The sequence below is a fragment of the Oncorhynchus kisutch genome, linkage group LG21 (assembly GCF_002021735.2).
Source record: "Oncorhynchus kisutch isolate 150728-3 linkage group LG21, Okis_V2, whole genome shotgun sequence".
Classification (NCBI taxonomy): domain Eukaryota; kingdom Metazoa; phylum Chordata; class Actinopteri; order Salmoniformes; family Salmonidae; genus Oncorhynchus; species Oncorhynchus kisutch.
Window position 1 is genome coordinate 15,387,601 of NC_034194.2, and position 15,755 is coordinate 15,403,355.

The window sequence follows — 15,755 nt, forward strand, 5'->3', positions numbered from 1 at the left end:
AATGTAAAATGAAGAGCTGTAGACTCATGTGAAAGCCACATTACAGAGGAGGAACTTATTGATGCTATTAAAGCCTTTAAGTCCGGGAAAACTCCAGGGCTGGATGACATACCAGTTGAGGTATACCAAACCTTTGTTGATGTACTCAGAGGACCATTATTAATATGTTTTAAACATTCCTATAAAAATGGTAGATTATCAGATACTCAACAAGAAGGTCTGATTTCATTATTCCTGAAACAGGAACCAAGTGGTAAATATAATAATCCAGTCGGTTTCAAAAATTGGAGGCTGCTTACACTTCAGTGTGATCATGCAAAAATTCTAGCAAAATGCATAGCACATAGAATTTAAAAAGTATTGTCGGATATTATTCACCCTAATCAGACAGGTTTTTTACATGGACGATACATTGGCAGTGGTGTAAAGTACTTAAGTAAAAATACTTGAAAGTACTACTTAAGTTGTTTTTTGGGTATCTATACTTTACTATTTATATTTCACTATTTATATTACACCCTGAGGAAGGCACAGTGATGCCGAAACGTTGGTGTATAGCCATTACATTTTTGGAGATTATACATGCAGTGTGCGACTTTCTTTTGATAGTTTACAGTTTATTCACCATTAGTCAGCACCTCCACACAAAATATTTTCTGGGTGTGCACCAGCTCATGTTTTATCTACTATTTCTATTTTTGACAACTTTACCATTTACTTCACTACATTCCTAAATGTACTTCACTTTTTACTCCATATACACTGCTCAAAAAATAAAGGGAACACTTAAACAACACAATGTAATTCCAAGTCAATCACACTTCTGTGAAATCAAACTGTCCACTTAGGAAGCAACACTGATTGACAATAAATGTCACATGCTGTTGTGCAAATTGAATAGACAACAGGTGGAAATTATAGGCAATTAGCAAGACACCCCCAATAAAGGAGTGGTTCTGCAGGTGGTGACCACAGACCACTTCTCAGTTCCTATGCTTCCTGGCTGATGTTTTGGTCACTTTTGAATGCTGGCGGTGCTTTCACTCTAGTGGTAGCATGAGACTGAGTCTACAACCCACACAAGTGGCACAGGTAATGCAGCTCATCCAGGATGGCACATCAATGCGAGCTGTGGCAAGAAGGTTTGCTGTGTCTGTCAGCGTAGTGTCCAGATCATGGAGGCGCTACCAGGAGACAGGCCAGTACATCAGGAGACGTGGAGGAGGCCGTAGGAGGGCAAGAACCCAGCAGCAGGACCACTACCTCTGCCTTTGTGCAAGGAGGAGCAGGAGGAGCACTGCCAGAGCCCTGCAAAATTACCTCCAGCAGGCCAAAAATGTGCATGTGTCTGCTCAAACGGTCAGAAACAGACTCCATGAGGGTGGTATGAGGGCCCGACGTCCACAGGTGGGGGTTGTGCTTACAGCCCAACACCGTGCAGGACGTTTGGCATTTGCCAGAGAACACCAAGATTGGCAAATTCGCCACTGGCGCCCTGTGCTCTTCACAGATGAAAGCAGGTTCACACTGAGCACATGTGACAGACGTGACAGAGTCTGGAGACGCCGTGGAGAACATTCTGCTGCCTGCAACATCCTCCAGCATGACCGGTTTGGCGGTGGGTCAGTCATGGTGTGGGGTGGCATTTCTTTGGGGGGCCGCACAGCCCTCCATGTGCTCGCCAGAGGTAGCCCCTTGTGAGACCATATGCTGGGGCAGTTGGCCCTGGGTTCCTCCTAATGCAAGACAATGCTAGACCTCATGTGGCTGGAGTGTGTCAGCAGTTCCTGCAAGAGGAAGGCATTGATGCTATGGACTGGCCCGCCCATTCCCCAGACCTGAATCCAATTGAGCACATCTGGGACATCATGTCTCGCTCCATCCACCATCCACAGACTGTCCAGGAGTTGGCGGATGCTTTAGTCTAGGTCTGGGAGGAGATCCCCCAGGAGACCATCCGCCACCTCATCAGGAGCATGCCCAGGTGTAGTAGGGAGGTCATACAGGCACGTGGAGGCCACACACACTACTGAGCCTCGTTTTGACAAAGTTGGATCAGCCTGTAGTGTGACTCCAAATCCAGACCTCCATGGGTTGATAAATTTGATTTCCATTGATCATTTTTGTGTTTTTGTTGTCAGCACATTCAACTATGTAAAGAAAAAAGTATTTAATAAGAATATTTAATTCATTCAGATCTAGGATGTGTTATTTTAGTGTTCCCTTTATTTTTTTTGAGCAGTGTATTTTCCCTGACATCCAAAAATACTCATTACATTTTGAATGCTTAGCAGGACAGGAAAATATTCTAATGTACACGCTTATCAAGAGAACGTCCCTGGTCATCTCTACTGCCTCTGATCTGGCAGACTGAACACATGCTTCATTTTAGATTATGTCTGAGTGTTGGAGCGTGCTCCTGGCTGTCTGTAAATTTAAAAAACAATAAAATGGTGCCATCTGTTATGCTTAAAATAAGACATTTGAAATGATTTATACTTTTACTTTTAATACCTAAGTATATTTGAGCAATTACATTTAGTTTTGATCCTTAAGAATATTTAAAACCAAATACTTTTGACTTTTACTCAAGTAGGATTGTACTGAGTGACTTTCACTTGACTCATTTTCTATTGAGTTATCTTTACTTTTACTCAAGTATGACCATTTGGTACTTTTCCTAACACTGTTCAGTGACTGATTTAGACCTGGGATACCAGGTGTGGCCAATTATCATATCGAGCACAAAACCAGCAGGCTCCAGACCTCATAGGTTAAGAGTTGAATACCCCTGGAGAGTACTATAGAGCAGCCTGTATTGTTGGATAGTTCCAGGTGTGAAAGACCAAGAAAATGGAATTTGTGGAAGTGCTTTACATTCTTTATTCATTAGCCCTTCTCCCAATCCCAAAACATTTACACCATAAATCTAATTATGTCATCTTTACATGATTTCAACAAAAACAGTACATATTACAACTACATAAAAATCTTTCCAAGTCACTAATAAAGGCAAAATATGGGATAGGGGAGGTGACCCATCTATCCACTATGAGCTACTAAAGACTGCCAATGTATAATTCCTTTTTCAGTATGGTATCAGTCCTTCATGAACAGGTTCGACATGTCAGTGAGCTCATACATACACAGCATAGTGCTTGGTTGAGACACTATGTCAGAAGTGATGAAGGCAGATGCTACTGTGGAAGTGAATGAGAGAAGAAGAAAATGCCCTGTACATAGCATAACGGAGCCTGTCGGCCCCAGTCATGCCATCTCTTCATTTAGTTTAGTATCATTACATAAAAAGGTACCTTTCAGATTGGCCTTTTTCAGAAACAAGGAAACAAAATAGACAGTGGAATGATCACTACCAATAATTACAGGAAAGAGATTTGAATAATGCGGGAATAATGCGGAGGGCCTGCCCTAATGAATATCAACTAACCAATCAAATAGATAGAGAAAATATTTACATAAAATGTGTACAACAATTTATAAATAAATGTTATGTATAAATTAGAAAAATACACAAATCCCTAGAGTTCAATCAACTAAGTCTAGTTTAAAATGCCCCTCTATACAGTATTTGGTAAAAGAGCAGAAGATCAAAGGCACAGCAATGAAAAATTCAAGATGTACTTATCCCTGCAAATTCTACCAAAGTGATATCACTAATATATCCCCATTGCAATAGACCTATTAAAATATAAATTAAGACAATTGTCAAAAAATAAAGTTAAAAAAATAAATCCCATACTTATGAGTATCAACTAGCATCACCAGTTTGTAGTATCCTTAATAAAGGAAGGCTTAAAACAGGGTTTGTAAGTCTTCGAAGAGCACCCTGATATTTTTGCTTTCAATTCATTGGTCTGTTCAATGTCAGACAGCATATAAAGCTTACCCTGTACAACTCCATGAATAAACCTGTAGTGTGAAAGACTAAACCCTCCTCCTACAGACTGTAGTGTAGAGAGACTATACTGTAGTGTAGTTATGTGTACCATGTATCTGTTCTGTATGGTACAATTATATCTGGTCCTAATTGTTCCGCAGAAGAAGGGGCTGAGAACACAGTCTTGTACAGCTAACCTTGTGGGGGACACAATTCAGTCCCATTCAAAACCCTAGCACCTATCTCTTAATGTAATTCTAACCCTAAACCCCATAGAAATAACATTTGACTTCTGGTCCCCACAAGAACAGTTAAACACGTCATATACCCAACTCCTGACCCGCTCTCTGACAAACCAGCAACCTGTTTCAAAGACATTATGTACCAATAAACCAGCAGAACAAAGATGTTCATAGAAGATACTACACATAGACCAAATCACGGCCCTGTGCCCCCCTGCGGCTCTCTTCCTGGTCTCCCTCCTCCTGTGCCGGGGCCTCAGAGTCTGCCTCGTCCCCATCAGATCCCTCCTCATACTCTATGCCAATGGGCTTGGGACAGCTGTAGGGGTGGCCGTTGTCGTCAAAGAAGCGGCGGAAGGTGAACTCGTAGAAGGCGTGCTCGGGGTGCTTGCCGTTCTTGAACCACCCATTGAGGGTGTCATTGTGTTTGCCCTCGGCTTCGTTATCTCTGCTCCACAGCTTGTCTGGGTCTACCGGGTCAAAGTTGGAGGTGTCTGTGCAGTGAGCGATGGTGGGTACGTAGGGGGCCGGCTGCATCTGCCGCAGGTCACTAGAGAAGTCGATGGTCTTGAAGAAGGGCTGCACCTTGATCTCGTCGGCACCGTTCTTGCCGAGGCGATCCTCGGGGCCGCGGCATAGTTTAATGATGAGGTCCGATGCCTCGGGGCTCAGCTTGGCTTGAGGGGGGATGTGCAGGGTGGTCTGCCAGTTTATCACCTGCGTACGAGACAGAACCAGAGCGTTTAATAGAGCGCAGAGGACAACACCTGACAAGCCAGGCCAACATTTTTAACTGGTTGATTTACCTTGAGCTGGGTTTCCAGGGGTGTAGTTGTTAAGAAAGGAGGCTGCCCAACCACCATTTCATACAGAATGACACCAACACTCCACCAATCACACAGTTGGGTGTATCCTTGAACAGAGAGTTAACACAGTCACATGTTAGAGACAATAACATGGCGCACAAGAGAAAAATAACCTTTCACACATTACGCTTAAAATGTCACTTCTACACTAGTAATTCAAACATCACCAATTATATTTCCAACTCCCCATAGCAGATTCAACTCTCTCTTACACAGGCTTACCTGTTCTGAGCAGCACCTCTGGAGCAATGTAGTTGGGTGTCCCCACCAGGGAGTGGGCCAGGCAGCGCTGGTGTTGCCTCGCCTTCCTCCTCTCCAGGGGCTTGAGCCGGTCTGCGCAGCGACAGTTAGCTGGGTCCTGCTCCCATTCCTTACTGAAGTCCATGCTGTCCTGCCGAACATGGTCTCCTACGGAGAGAGACACACGACACAAAGATTAGCTTGGCTTTACTGACAATGAAGAGGGAGAACAGTGTTACCCCAAAGGCCAAAACATCCTCTTGGATTGAAGCAGCAACAAGAATCTTAAGGGATGGATCATACTAACCACTCTGGTAGTACTTTGAGTCATGCGTCCAACGGAAGCCGGTGCAGAGCCCAAAGTCGGTGAGCTTGATGTGTCCGTCACGGTCTATGAGGATGTTGTCTGGCTTGATGTCGCGGTGGATGAAGCCCATCTTGTGCACGCTCTCCACGGCGCAGGTGAGCTCAGCAATGTAGAACTGAGCCAAGTCCTCTTTGAAGAGGCCCAGCCTGATCAGCAGACTCATCATGTCACCCCCGGGGATGTAGTCCATCACAAAGTACAGGTTGTCCTTGTCCTGGAAGGAGTAGTAGAGCCGCACCACCCACTCATTATCAGCCTCAGCCAGGATGTCCCGCTCTGCCTTGACGTGGGCCACCTGGTTCCTGAGGAGAACGTCCTTCTTGCGCAGCGTCTTCATGGCGTACAGGGCTCCCGTGTCCTCCTTCCGGGCTAGACACACCTCTCCAAAGGCTCCGATGCCCAGGGTCTTGATCCTCTTGAACATGGACTTGTCCATCTTGGCCCGCTTCAGTCGGATGTAGTTGGACTCTTTCTGAGATAGCATCATGCGCATCTGCTCCTGGGCATCCCCTGACAACCCAACCTAAATAGCAAAAGATGACAATTTATATTCAGGGCCGTCATGGAGATCTCCCCAAAAATGGTTTATTTAAGAGAGCACCACAGAATATTCACTAGGCAAATAAAATAAAACAACCAAGATGCATTAGCAAAGCAATGAATTCAAACTGGTAGGATGCAGGCCAACGTAAGGTAACACAAAATAGTAACCATTAAAACATTGGAAAACACAGGTTAAAAAAAACAAAAAGATACACCATATGCCCAAAGGTATGTGGACACCTGCTTGTTGAACATCTCATTCCAAAATCATGGGCAATGATATAGAGTCGGTCCCCCCTTTGCTTCTATACCAGCCTCCACTCTTCTGGTAAGGCTTTCCACTAGATGTTGGAACATTGCTGCTTCCATTCAGCCACGAGAGCCTTAGTGAGGTCAGGCACTGATATTGGGCGATTAGGCCTGGCTCGCAGTCGGCGTTCCAATTCATCCCAAAGGTGTCAAGGCCCTGTGCAGGCCAGTCAAGTTCTTCTACACCGATCTCGACAAATTTCTGTATGGACCTCTCTTTGTGCACAGGGGCATTATCATGTTGAAACAGGAAAGGACCTTCCCCAAACTGTTGCCACAAAGTTGGAAGCACAGAATCGTCTAAATGTCATTGTATGCTGTAGTGTTAAGATGTCCCTTCACTGGAACTAAGGGACTCGAACCACAAAAAACAGCCCCAGACCAATATTCCTCCTCCAAACAACTTTACAGTTGGCACTATGCATTCAGGCAAGTAGCGTTCTCCTGGCATCTGCCAAACCCAGATTAGTCCGTTGGACTGCCAGATGGTGAAGCATGATTCATGACCCCAGAGAACGCGTTTCCACTGCTCCAGAGTCCAATGGCGGTGAGCTTTACACTACTCCAGACGACGCTTGGGAATGCACATGGTGATCTTAGGCTTTTGTACGGCTGCTCGGCCATGAAAACCCATTTCATGAAGCTCCCAACAAACGGTTCTTGCGCCGATGTTGCTTCCAGAGGCAATTTGTAACTCGGTAGTAGTAGTGAGTGTTGCAACCGTGGACAGATGATTTGTATGAGCTTCAGCACTTGGCGGTCCCGTTCCGTAAGCTTGTGTGGCCTACCACTTTGCGGCTGAGCTGTTGTTGCTCCTAGATGTTTCACTTACAGTTGACCAGGGCATCTCCAGCAGGGCAGAAATTTGACAAACTGACTTGTTGGAAAGGTGGCATCCTATGACAGTATCATATTGAAAGTCACTGAGCTCTTCAGTAAGGCTATTCTACTGCCAGTGTTTGTCTATAGAGATTGCCTGGCTGTGTGCTCGACTTTATACACCTGTCAGTAACGGATGTGGCTGAAATAACTGAATCCACTCATTTGAAGTGGTGTCCACATACTTTTGTGTATATAGCAGACGTTCTCAGTAAGGCTGGTATTCTTGGCAAGCAAGGTGTTAATATATGCTGCAGTGGAGCACTATCATGGAAGTGGATGGACAGGCATGCCTCTCCCTACGGAGTTGGTGTGTTGCTGTCAGTCAGCAGAGGGCTTCATGCTGTTCAATTAAAAAAAGGTAAATCTTTCAACAGCGGCTTACTTGGTCACTGATCTGTGTGGACTATTCAGGTCACGGCATTGATAGATGATACTTTAACCTTCTACATCAGCTGTTAGTGACAGCAAGTAGAGAACAGGAGAGAAAGAGAGCGAAGCAGACAAAGAATAGAACATTAAAAAACAATTAACATACAGCTTGAACAGGAAAGAAATAGTAAGAAAGAGAGAAATATTGAAAAATAGGACTACGTGAGGACATTCGAAATCCATGTGTGTACATTTAGGCTTTTCAGTTGATAATGTATTACCCTGTATTCCTGTGAATTGGACCAAATTCCCTCCCAGCTGCAGTCAGAGCAGGAGATGTTCACCCCTCTGCGTCCAGACTGCAAATGAATCACGCATGCGGGAAGCCGCCGCTGGCTGATCCCGCCCTGGCTTACATTCAGGGCGGGATGTAAATGTAAAATGTTCTTTGTCTAAAATAAATCACTGCATTTGACTCACACAGCCTCAGTCACTTACTCACCTTGTCCACTGCATCTCTGTGACATAAGCTAAACATCTAGCTGGCTAGCTCATCATGTCTAAACTGTACACTAAAAAATACAGAAAGGAGTGGGAATCAAACCCTGAATTCAAAGGCTGGTTGAACACGTTTATTGGAGATGATACACGGGCATCCTGCCTGTATTGTAAGGCTGATTTCTACGGCAAACTTAGTGATGTAAAAAGCCATGACAACTCAAAAACATACTCAAAAGGCAAAGCCTTATAACAGTTCCATCCAAAACAAGCTGCCATTTATGGTTAAAAAACTCGCTGAACATTATTCCATGCTGTCATGTGATCACATTGGAGAAGCATGTAGAGCTGCTTTCTCAGACTCCACTGCTGCTACCCACTTCAAAATGCACAGGACAAAGTGCACAGAAATGATTAATGGTGTTCTAGCACTACTTTCTGAAAAAGTTGGTCGCAGATGTGGGTGAGCAGCGTTTCAGCCTCCTTGATGAGTCCACAGATATAAGTGTTTCTAAGTACCTGGGGGTTGTGATAAGGTACTTTAGTGACACCAAGCAGACAATTGTATCAACATTTCTGGGGCTTGTTGAGTTGGAGGGGGAGATGCCAAATCTATAGCCCGTGATGTTGTGGCTTTCCTCGAGAAGTGTTGTCTTAAAAAAGAGAAACTCCTGGGGATAGGGACTGACAATGCCTCTGTTATGACGGGGATTAACAATTAACAAACATCTGGTTCTTATTCGCTGTGTGTGATGCCACTCTCTGCAGCTCATTTGTAGTTCTAAACATATTTAGGGTGTTTTTTACTCACTTTTTGTCTCTTCCACAACTTTTTCCTCTCTGAACTTCTCTGAAGAAGTAGCGCCCTCCTTTCTGGGTGTCGAGTCTAGCGTACTGTTTTGTTTGGTGCGTGCGACCTGGCGCTCGCTCCACTTTCATTTTTATCCGCTATTGAACACAGTTTATTCCGTCTTAAATTTGATCGATTATTTACGTTTTAAAATACCTAAAGTTGGATTAGGAAAGTTGTTTGAAATGTTTGGACGAAGTTTACAGGTAACCTTTTAGATCATTTGTAGTCATGTTGGGCAAGTTGGAACCGGTGCTTTTCCTGAATCAAACGCGCCAAATAAATGGACATTTTGGGGATATAACGATGGAGTTTATCGAACAAAAGGACCATTTGTGATGTTTATGGGACATTTTGTAGTGCCAACAGAAGAAGATCTTCAAAGGTAAGGCATGAATTATATCGTTATTTCTGAGTTTTGTGTCACGCCTGGCGGGTTGAAATATGATTGTCATGTGTTTGTATGGTGGGGTGCTGTCGTCAGATAATAGCATGGTTTGCTTTCGCTGTAAAGCCTTTTTGAAATCTGACACAGTGGCTGGATTAACAAGAAGTTAAGCTGTATTTTGGTGTATTGCACTAGTGATTTTATGAAAGTTTAATATTTCTAATAATTTATTTTGAATTTCGTGCTCTGCAATTTTACCGGATGTTGTCAATGTTCCGCTAGCAGAGTGGTTGAAAAACAAGTTTTATTGACTCCAACCTACGTGTAAGTAAACTTCCGACTTCAACTGTAAATGGTAACAAAATAACTTTTGTCAGTGTGGTGTGTGTGTAACCTTTATTTAACTAGGCAATTCAGTTAAGAACAAACACTTATTTACAATGACGGCCACACCCGGACAATGCTGGACCAATTGTGCGCTGCCCTATGGGACTCCCAATCATGGCCAGATGTGATACAGCCTGGATTCGAACCAGGGACTGTAGTGATGCCTCTTGCACTGAGATGCAGTGCATTAGACCGCTGCGTCCATGTGTGTGTGTGTTAACTGTACTAGAATGCTTAAAAGGCCGCAATCTTTTTGTATTATATAGGTAAAGTTTTGGAATTGGTCAAAAATTTTATAACGGTACATCACTAATTATAAGTAGTGCCTGTGGACTCACCCTCTGCATCTCACTCTCCAGCTGCTTCTTCCTATGGATCCTCATTTGGTGGTTCTTCAGGACGTTCTCAACGTGCTGCTCCATGAAGAACTTGAAGGCCTGGGGAGAGTAGAGTGACACTCTGGGGTCTCCTCGCCGCTCCTCGTCTTTGTTGTTCCGGCGCATAGGCACCGGAGACGTGGTGATCTGTTTATTCTCCTTCTCTGTTCCCATGGCAGCAGAGTATGGGCCTTCTGGCTTGTCATTAGAGCTGCTGCTACACTCCTCTTCCTCTGCAGCCTCCTCTCTCCCAGTACTGGGCTTGGGCCCTGGGTCATAGGCAGGGCAGGGTGCAGCAGGCTGTTGGAGAAGGTGTTTGGGGTACGGGGGTGGAGGACCCTGGTAACTGGGCACCTCTGCTACTGTAATGGGTACATGGGGCATGGGCGCTGCTGGTAGAGGCTCCTGGTAGGTAGTGGGAGATGGAGAGGGTGGGGGATGGTGCATCCAAGGTGGGTGTGTGGGGGCCACAGCAGTGTGTAGTTCAGGCTTCTGCACACGCATACTCTTAACGGGCCTCAGGATGGGGGCCTGGGTGATGGCTGTCACTGTGGTGGCAGAGGGTTGGGAGCTGGCTGGGTGGCCCTGCCTGTTGCTCATCTGGTGGCTGTTGAAGGAGTTGGATCGGACAGGGATGCTGTGCTGCTGCCATGAGGGGGACATGTCCTGGTTGCTGCTACCTGGGGAGGACTGGGGCTGGCCGAGGGGGGCTTGGGTCCAGGACTGAGGCCCACCTATGTTGTACATGTCAAGATTGTACATGTCAAGATTGTGACTGTTCCGGTTAGGCACCATCATGGACTGGGGGAGGTTACCATCGTTGATGTAGGATGGGGACGAGGCAGGACCTCCGGCCTGCATCTGCTGAGCGGTGGGGCTTTGTCTGCTGCTCTGGTTCACTGGGTAAGGGGGAGGGGGTTGTCTGCTACTACCACTCTGGTGTCCCATGTAGTCTGGTTGAGGGGAGCCGTTCTGAGACCAGCCGGATGGGAAGCTGAACTTGTTCCCCCCAGAGCTCTGCATGATGATGGGCTGACGGCCCATGGGCACTGGGCTGATACCCCTCTGGTTCTGGGGGGCTGAGTAGCCATCGGGCCAGGCTCCTTGGGGAACGGGAGAGATCCGGGGCACCAGGTAATCCATGTTGCCAGAGAAGCGCTTGGTGGATGGGTTACTGTCCCAGGAGGGTGGAGGCGGGGTTCCACCCCTATTTGGGGGAGGGGTGACACTGCGCACCTGAGGGGGTAGGGGAGGGTTGACCCGTTGGTTGTTGCCAGGGTGGCCCTGTGGGAAGGCTGGGGGAGGGCCTCGTCCTGCCAGGTCACCCTGGGGTCCAGGGCTGTCTGAACGGTACACCATCCCCTCCACCCTCATGTGGCCATGTCTCTGAACCAGGGACTCCTTGGAACCCTTCCAGCTCTGCCTCCTCAGCACAGGCTGCTGGATATGAGAGGAACCTGCAACGATGGACAGCATATAGAGAAGAATCATTGTGTTTGCAGTAGATGTTACAGCTATATCAAAAGAGAGCAAACCCTTGCCTTGTACAGCATTCTCAATTCAAACACACTCCCTTCTCCCAAAGCAGTTGTTCAACAGAATCTAGTTCCCTCAACAACAATCTATTGCATCTCCAGCGACAAATAGTCTAGCCCTAGATTCTGCAACAACAGTAGCCAAGTTCCTGTGAACAACCCTGGAAAAAGGAGAGGTTCGGTCACAAAGGACAGACACCTACCGGGGGCTTTCATGCCTGCATTGACGGGGCGGGTGGCGGCATCCACCATCTGCTCCCTCACAGGGTCCTGGTAGCTCATCTTACTAATGTACTCTATGGCTGCCTCCATGCTGCGACTGTTGGTCTGCATCAGAGCACGGATCACCATTTCCTGCACACAATACATTTACTAGCTATTAATACCTGAAACAAAAGGGTTGCTCGAGGTACTGTTAGAAAAACATCAGATCAAGTTAACAGGAACTACTCAACAACTGTCAAATACAATGTAGTTCATACATGCTTTTTTGTGCACATTTTTTTAAAGAACCAGACATCCCAGTAGCTTTTTAAATGACATACTGTTTCATTGAAAATATTTTATACTCCTCTTCAGTGCTGAATACAGGAGTCCTGTGACTGACGAGTTGAAAACATCTTTAGCATTAGGGCAATTCCACAGTAACAGAATCACTCAGATGTCAGTTTTATGCCAATTACCAAACAAAAAAATATTGATTGCAAAGTTAAACCATACAACTCTATGAACTACTTTAAACTATACAGAGATGCATAACTATGAATGTCATTCTCTTCATGGTGATGTATGCCGAATAGGTACAAAGGTAGAAACATTTAATTTCCTCCTTATTCTACACGGGCAATTATTAGAATGAGCGCCGCACAGCACAATTCAGTGCATTACAGTAGAGTACAGTAAATTACTTGTGTGCACTACTATACAGTACTGTATTGTACTGACCTATACTCTAGTGTACTAACGTTATGCTGTCCAAACTTGTAAAACAGACGTCTAGGATTGGCTCTGATTTGGACTGACTTTTCATCATCTATGGATGTCCGGTGATGGTTGATGCTCAGTGGGCTGGTTACTAGGTATTTAATGATTCACAAATACACATAGGTCCCGATTTAAATGTTTATAAGTGCATAGGTCCGTGGACCCCAAACTGATCCAAATGTAGCATGCGTCGGTCAGAAAATCTATTCAGACTTTACAAATCGGCGGGTAACTATTTTTTGGGCCTCATACTAAATTCTTTCTACCTTCCGAAAATACCTAACTTTTTTGACAACTGATGCTTCCTCTCCTTCAGTGTCGAACTGTATGTAACTGTGTTGACAGCCATTGATCAACTACAAGATATTTTGCAAGCCTCCACAGTCAATATCAGTAGCCTAGTCAAACTGCGTGCTGACCAACGCGAGTTAGGCTGCCTGTTCCTGAACTTGCACATCTGTGCGGCACAAATGGCTTGCGTGACATTAGGCTTTATTAGTTGAGTGACAACCTATGTAATTTGCAAAATTATTGTTGTTATCTATGCGCTGTTGAAAAATGGTGCTTTACCGGACGAAAAGTAAGCTACCGGGGACAACTCATCTAACTATACCTGCAGAACAGGGCTTGCAATATTTTATTTTGATTGTTCAGGTTCACCATCAGCAATCATTTTGGTAGTTTTGCTTTAAACAATCAGTTCATATAGTGGCTTCAGAAAGTATTTTGTTACGGTTCAGCCTTATTCTAAAATTGATTTAAATTTTTTTATAATCTTCAGCAATATACACACACAATACCCCATTATGACAGAGAAAACAGGTTTTTAGAAATGTTGCAAATGTATTAAAAATTAAAAAAACAGAAATACCTTATTTACATAAGTGTTCAGACAATTTGCTTTGAGACTCAAAATTGAGCTCAGGTGCATCCGGTTTCCACTGACTGGGGCAAAGGTTCACCTTCCAACCTTGACAACGACCCTAAGCAAACAGCCAGGACAACGCAGGAGTGGCTTCGAGACAAGTCTCTGGATGTCCTTCAGTGGTCCAGCCAGAGCCATGACATGAACCCGATTGAACATCTCTGGAGAGACCTGAAAATGGCTGTGCAGCAACGCTCCCCATCCAACCTGACAGAGCTTGAGAGGATCTGCAGAGAAGAATGGGAGAAACTCCCCAAATACAGGTGTTCCAAGCTTGTAGCGTCATACCCCAAAAGACTCAAGGCTGGAATCGCTGCATAAGGTGCTTCAACAAAGTACTGTCTGAATACTTGTGTAAATGTTATTTCAGTTTTTATTGTTATTAATCTGCAAAAATGTATTTAAAAAAATGTTTTTCCTTTGTCATTATGGGGTTTTGCGTGTTGATTGATGAGGGACAAAACGATTGAATCAATTTTAGAATAAGGCTGTATAATGTAACAAAATATGGAAAAAGTCAAGGGGTCTGAATACTTCCAGAATGCACTGTACATGAATGCAGGGTAAAGAAACTAGGCATCAGAACAGATCATAATAATACGAGTAAAATAAAGAACAGAGTAGCAGCAGCAAATGATAAGTGTAAAAGTGTGTGTGTGTCAGTATGAGTGTGTGGGCGAATGTAGTGTATGCGTGTGTGTTATGTGTGGGAGTGTCAATCATGTGCGTGTAGTGTGTCAATCTAAATCTAGTGTCGAAATCATGTGACTCATGTCCACACCTTCGCTAGATACCTAGCTGAAGCACTGTTTCCACGTTTACATTATTTTTTCCATACCTCATCAAAGCCAGCAGACAGCAGCTCCAGCAACATCTGTTTGTTGACCTCTGCAGTCCGTCCAGAAGAGTTGGGCTCATTGGCATAAGGCATCAGGGACTTGCGAATCTCCTGCAAGGCTTTGTGGTAGGGGTTTCTGGGGTTGCTGCAGCGCCCTTGCTGCCTGGGGTCTTCAGGCGCCACTATAACAGCACCCCCCATGTCCACCTTAGGGGGGTCAGAAGGCCGGGACATGTTCCGGAGACTCTCCCGAATTTCCTGCAGCATCTGGTGGCTGTTAACACTGTAGTTGCTAGCAGGGAAAGTCTTTGGTCGCATCTGTCGATATCCTTCGGGTTTCTCCCCTCTCTTCATGTAAGAACATGTAGGTTGACAGCCAAAGGGGGACAACAGGGTAGCACACAGCAGTGAGTCACTGAGGGTATCAGGGGCCAGGAAGAGCTTCAAGACTCGATTTACTTCACATCTGCATCCTGCTGAATACCTGGGGATGATAAAACACAGCAAATGGGAATGAATTCAATCTCCCAGATATGAGCAGTGAAATGATCCAACAGATTCTGTCAATTAATATATTCAGACAATTCATTATGGAAGATAGCTACAAAACTAAACTATTAGTTATAAGATATAACTTAAGTTACAACCCATCAACTAAACTAACGTTAGTTAGCAAACGTGACCATGAAAACAAATGGTGCTGGTAGCTAAGTTAGCCGGGTAACGTTACCAAATATGCAGTTAAAGGTACCGACCGTAGGATGTTATGTAATAAACACATGTAATCCAGCCAGCAACAAAGCTAAAAGGTAGTGATGAATAAAATGCTACGTATTTCGTTAGCATACAGTTACTGACTCAACTTCAGTTAAATAGCTAATCAGCTAGCCATCTACCAAAGCCAACTGCTGCTGGTTGTCCACGGCCTGTTCGCGTCGCAAAGCAACCACTAGCCAAGTTTGCTAGCATGCTAGCTAACAGGTTGTTGTCAATGAATTTACCTTCAGAAGCATTCTTATTTTAATCAAATCTCCAGACTTCAAATAAAAAAGTAAGTGCGATGAAATTAGTTAATCTAATGATTTAGACGAAGTTTGAAAGTGAATAGTTTTACAGCTACTCCGTGTCCCAACTGTGGCTTGAATATTCCTGTCTTGACAGACAACTTTCCCGGATGTGTAGGTTGTTTTTCCCATCGTCCCCTGCGATAGCACCTTTCACCCCCCAACAAAAGTAGAAGCCTTTCCCAAGTGATTC

At 44.8% G+C, this 15,755-nt stretch overlaps 1 protein-coding gene across 2 annotated transcripts; it reads right to left on the minus strand.

Annotated features, from left to right (window-relative positions):
* Positions 1-2,865: 2,865 nt before the first annotated feature.
* On the minus strand, positions 2,866-15,725 carry LOC109866406 (serine/threonine-protein kinase LATS1). 2 transcript variants are annotated; one of them, XM_020455080.2, is made up of 8 exons: positions 15,500-15,723; positions 14,499-14,982; positions 11,955-12,105; positions 10,178-11,673; positions 5,554-6,136; positions 5,229-5,414; positions 4,947-5,053; positions 2,866-4,857 (listed from the first exon to the last, which is right to left on the minus strand). In XM_020455080.2, the coding sequence occupies exons 2-8, from the start codon at positions 14,850-14,852 to the stop codon at positions 4,321-4,323; spliced, it is 3,414 nt and encodes a 1,137-aa protein (XP_020310669.1). In that variant the 5' UTR covers positions 14,853-14,982; positions 15,500-15,723; the 3' UTR covers positions 2,866-4,320. The 2 variants fall into 2 exon arrangements, 1 of the variants encoding a protein (XP_020310669.1); XR_002251687.2 differs by lacking the exons at positions 2,866-4,857; positions 4,947-5,053; positions 5,229-5,414 and adding an exon at positions 7,730-7,799 and having other exon boundaries at positions 6,104-6,136; positions 15,500-15,725.
* Between the last annotated feature and the right edge of the window lie 30 nt (positions 15,726-15,755).

What these genes read in the sequence shown, in the direction of transcription:
- LOC109866406 (XM_020455080.2), bottom strand. Translation starts at nt 14,852, where the DNA reads ATGAAGAGAGGGGAGAAACCCGAAGGATATCGACAGATGCGACCAAAG. An exon ending in TGGAGAGTGAGATGCAGAGG is followed by an intron (nt 6,137 to 10,177) that starts GTGAGTCCACAG and finishes TTTGCTATTTAG; the next exon opens with GTTGGGTTGTCAGGGGATGC. An exon ending in CTCAAAGTACTACCAGAGTG is followed by an intron (nt 5,415 to 5,553) that starts GTTAGTATGATC and finishes CTCTCTCCGTAG; the next exon opens with GAGACCATGTTCGGCAGGAC.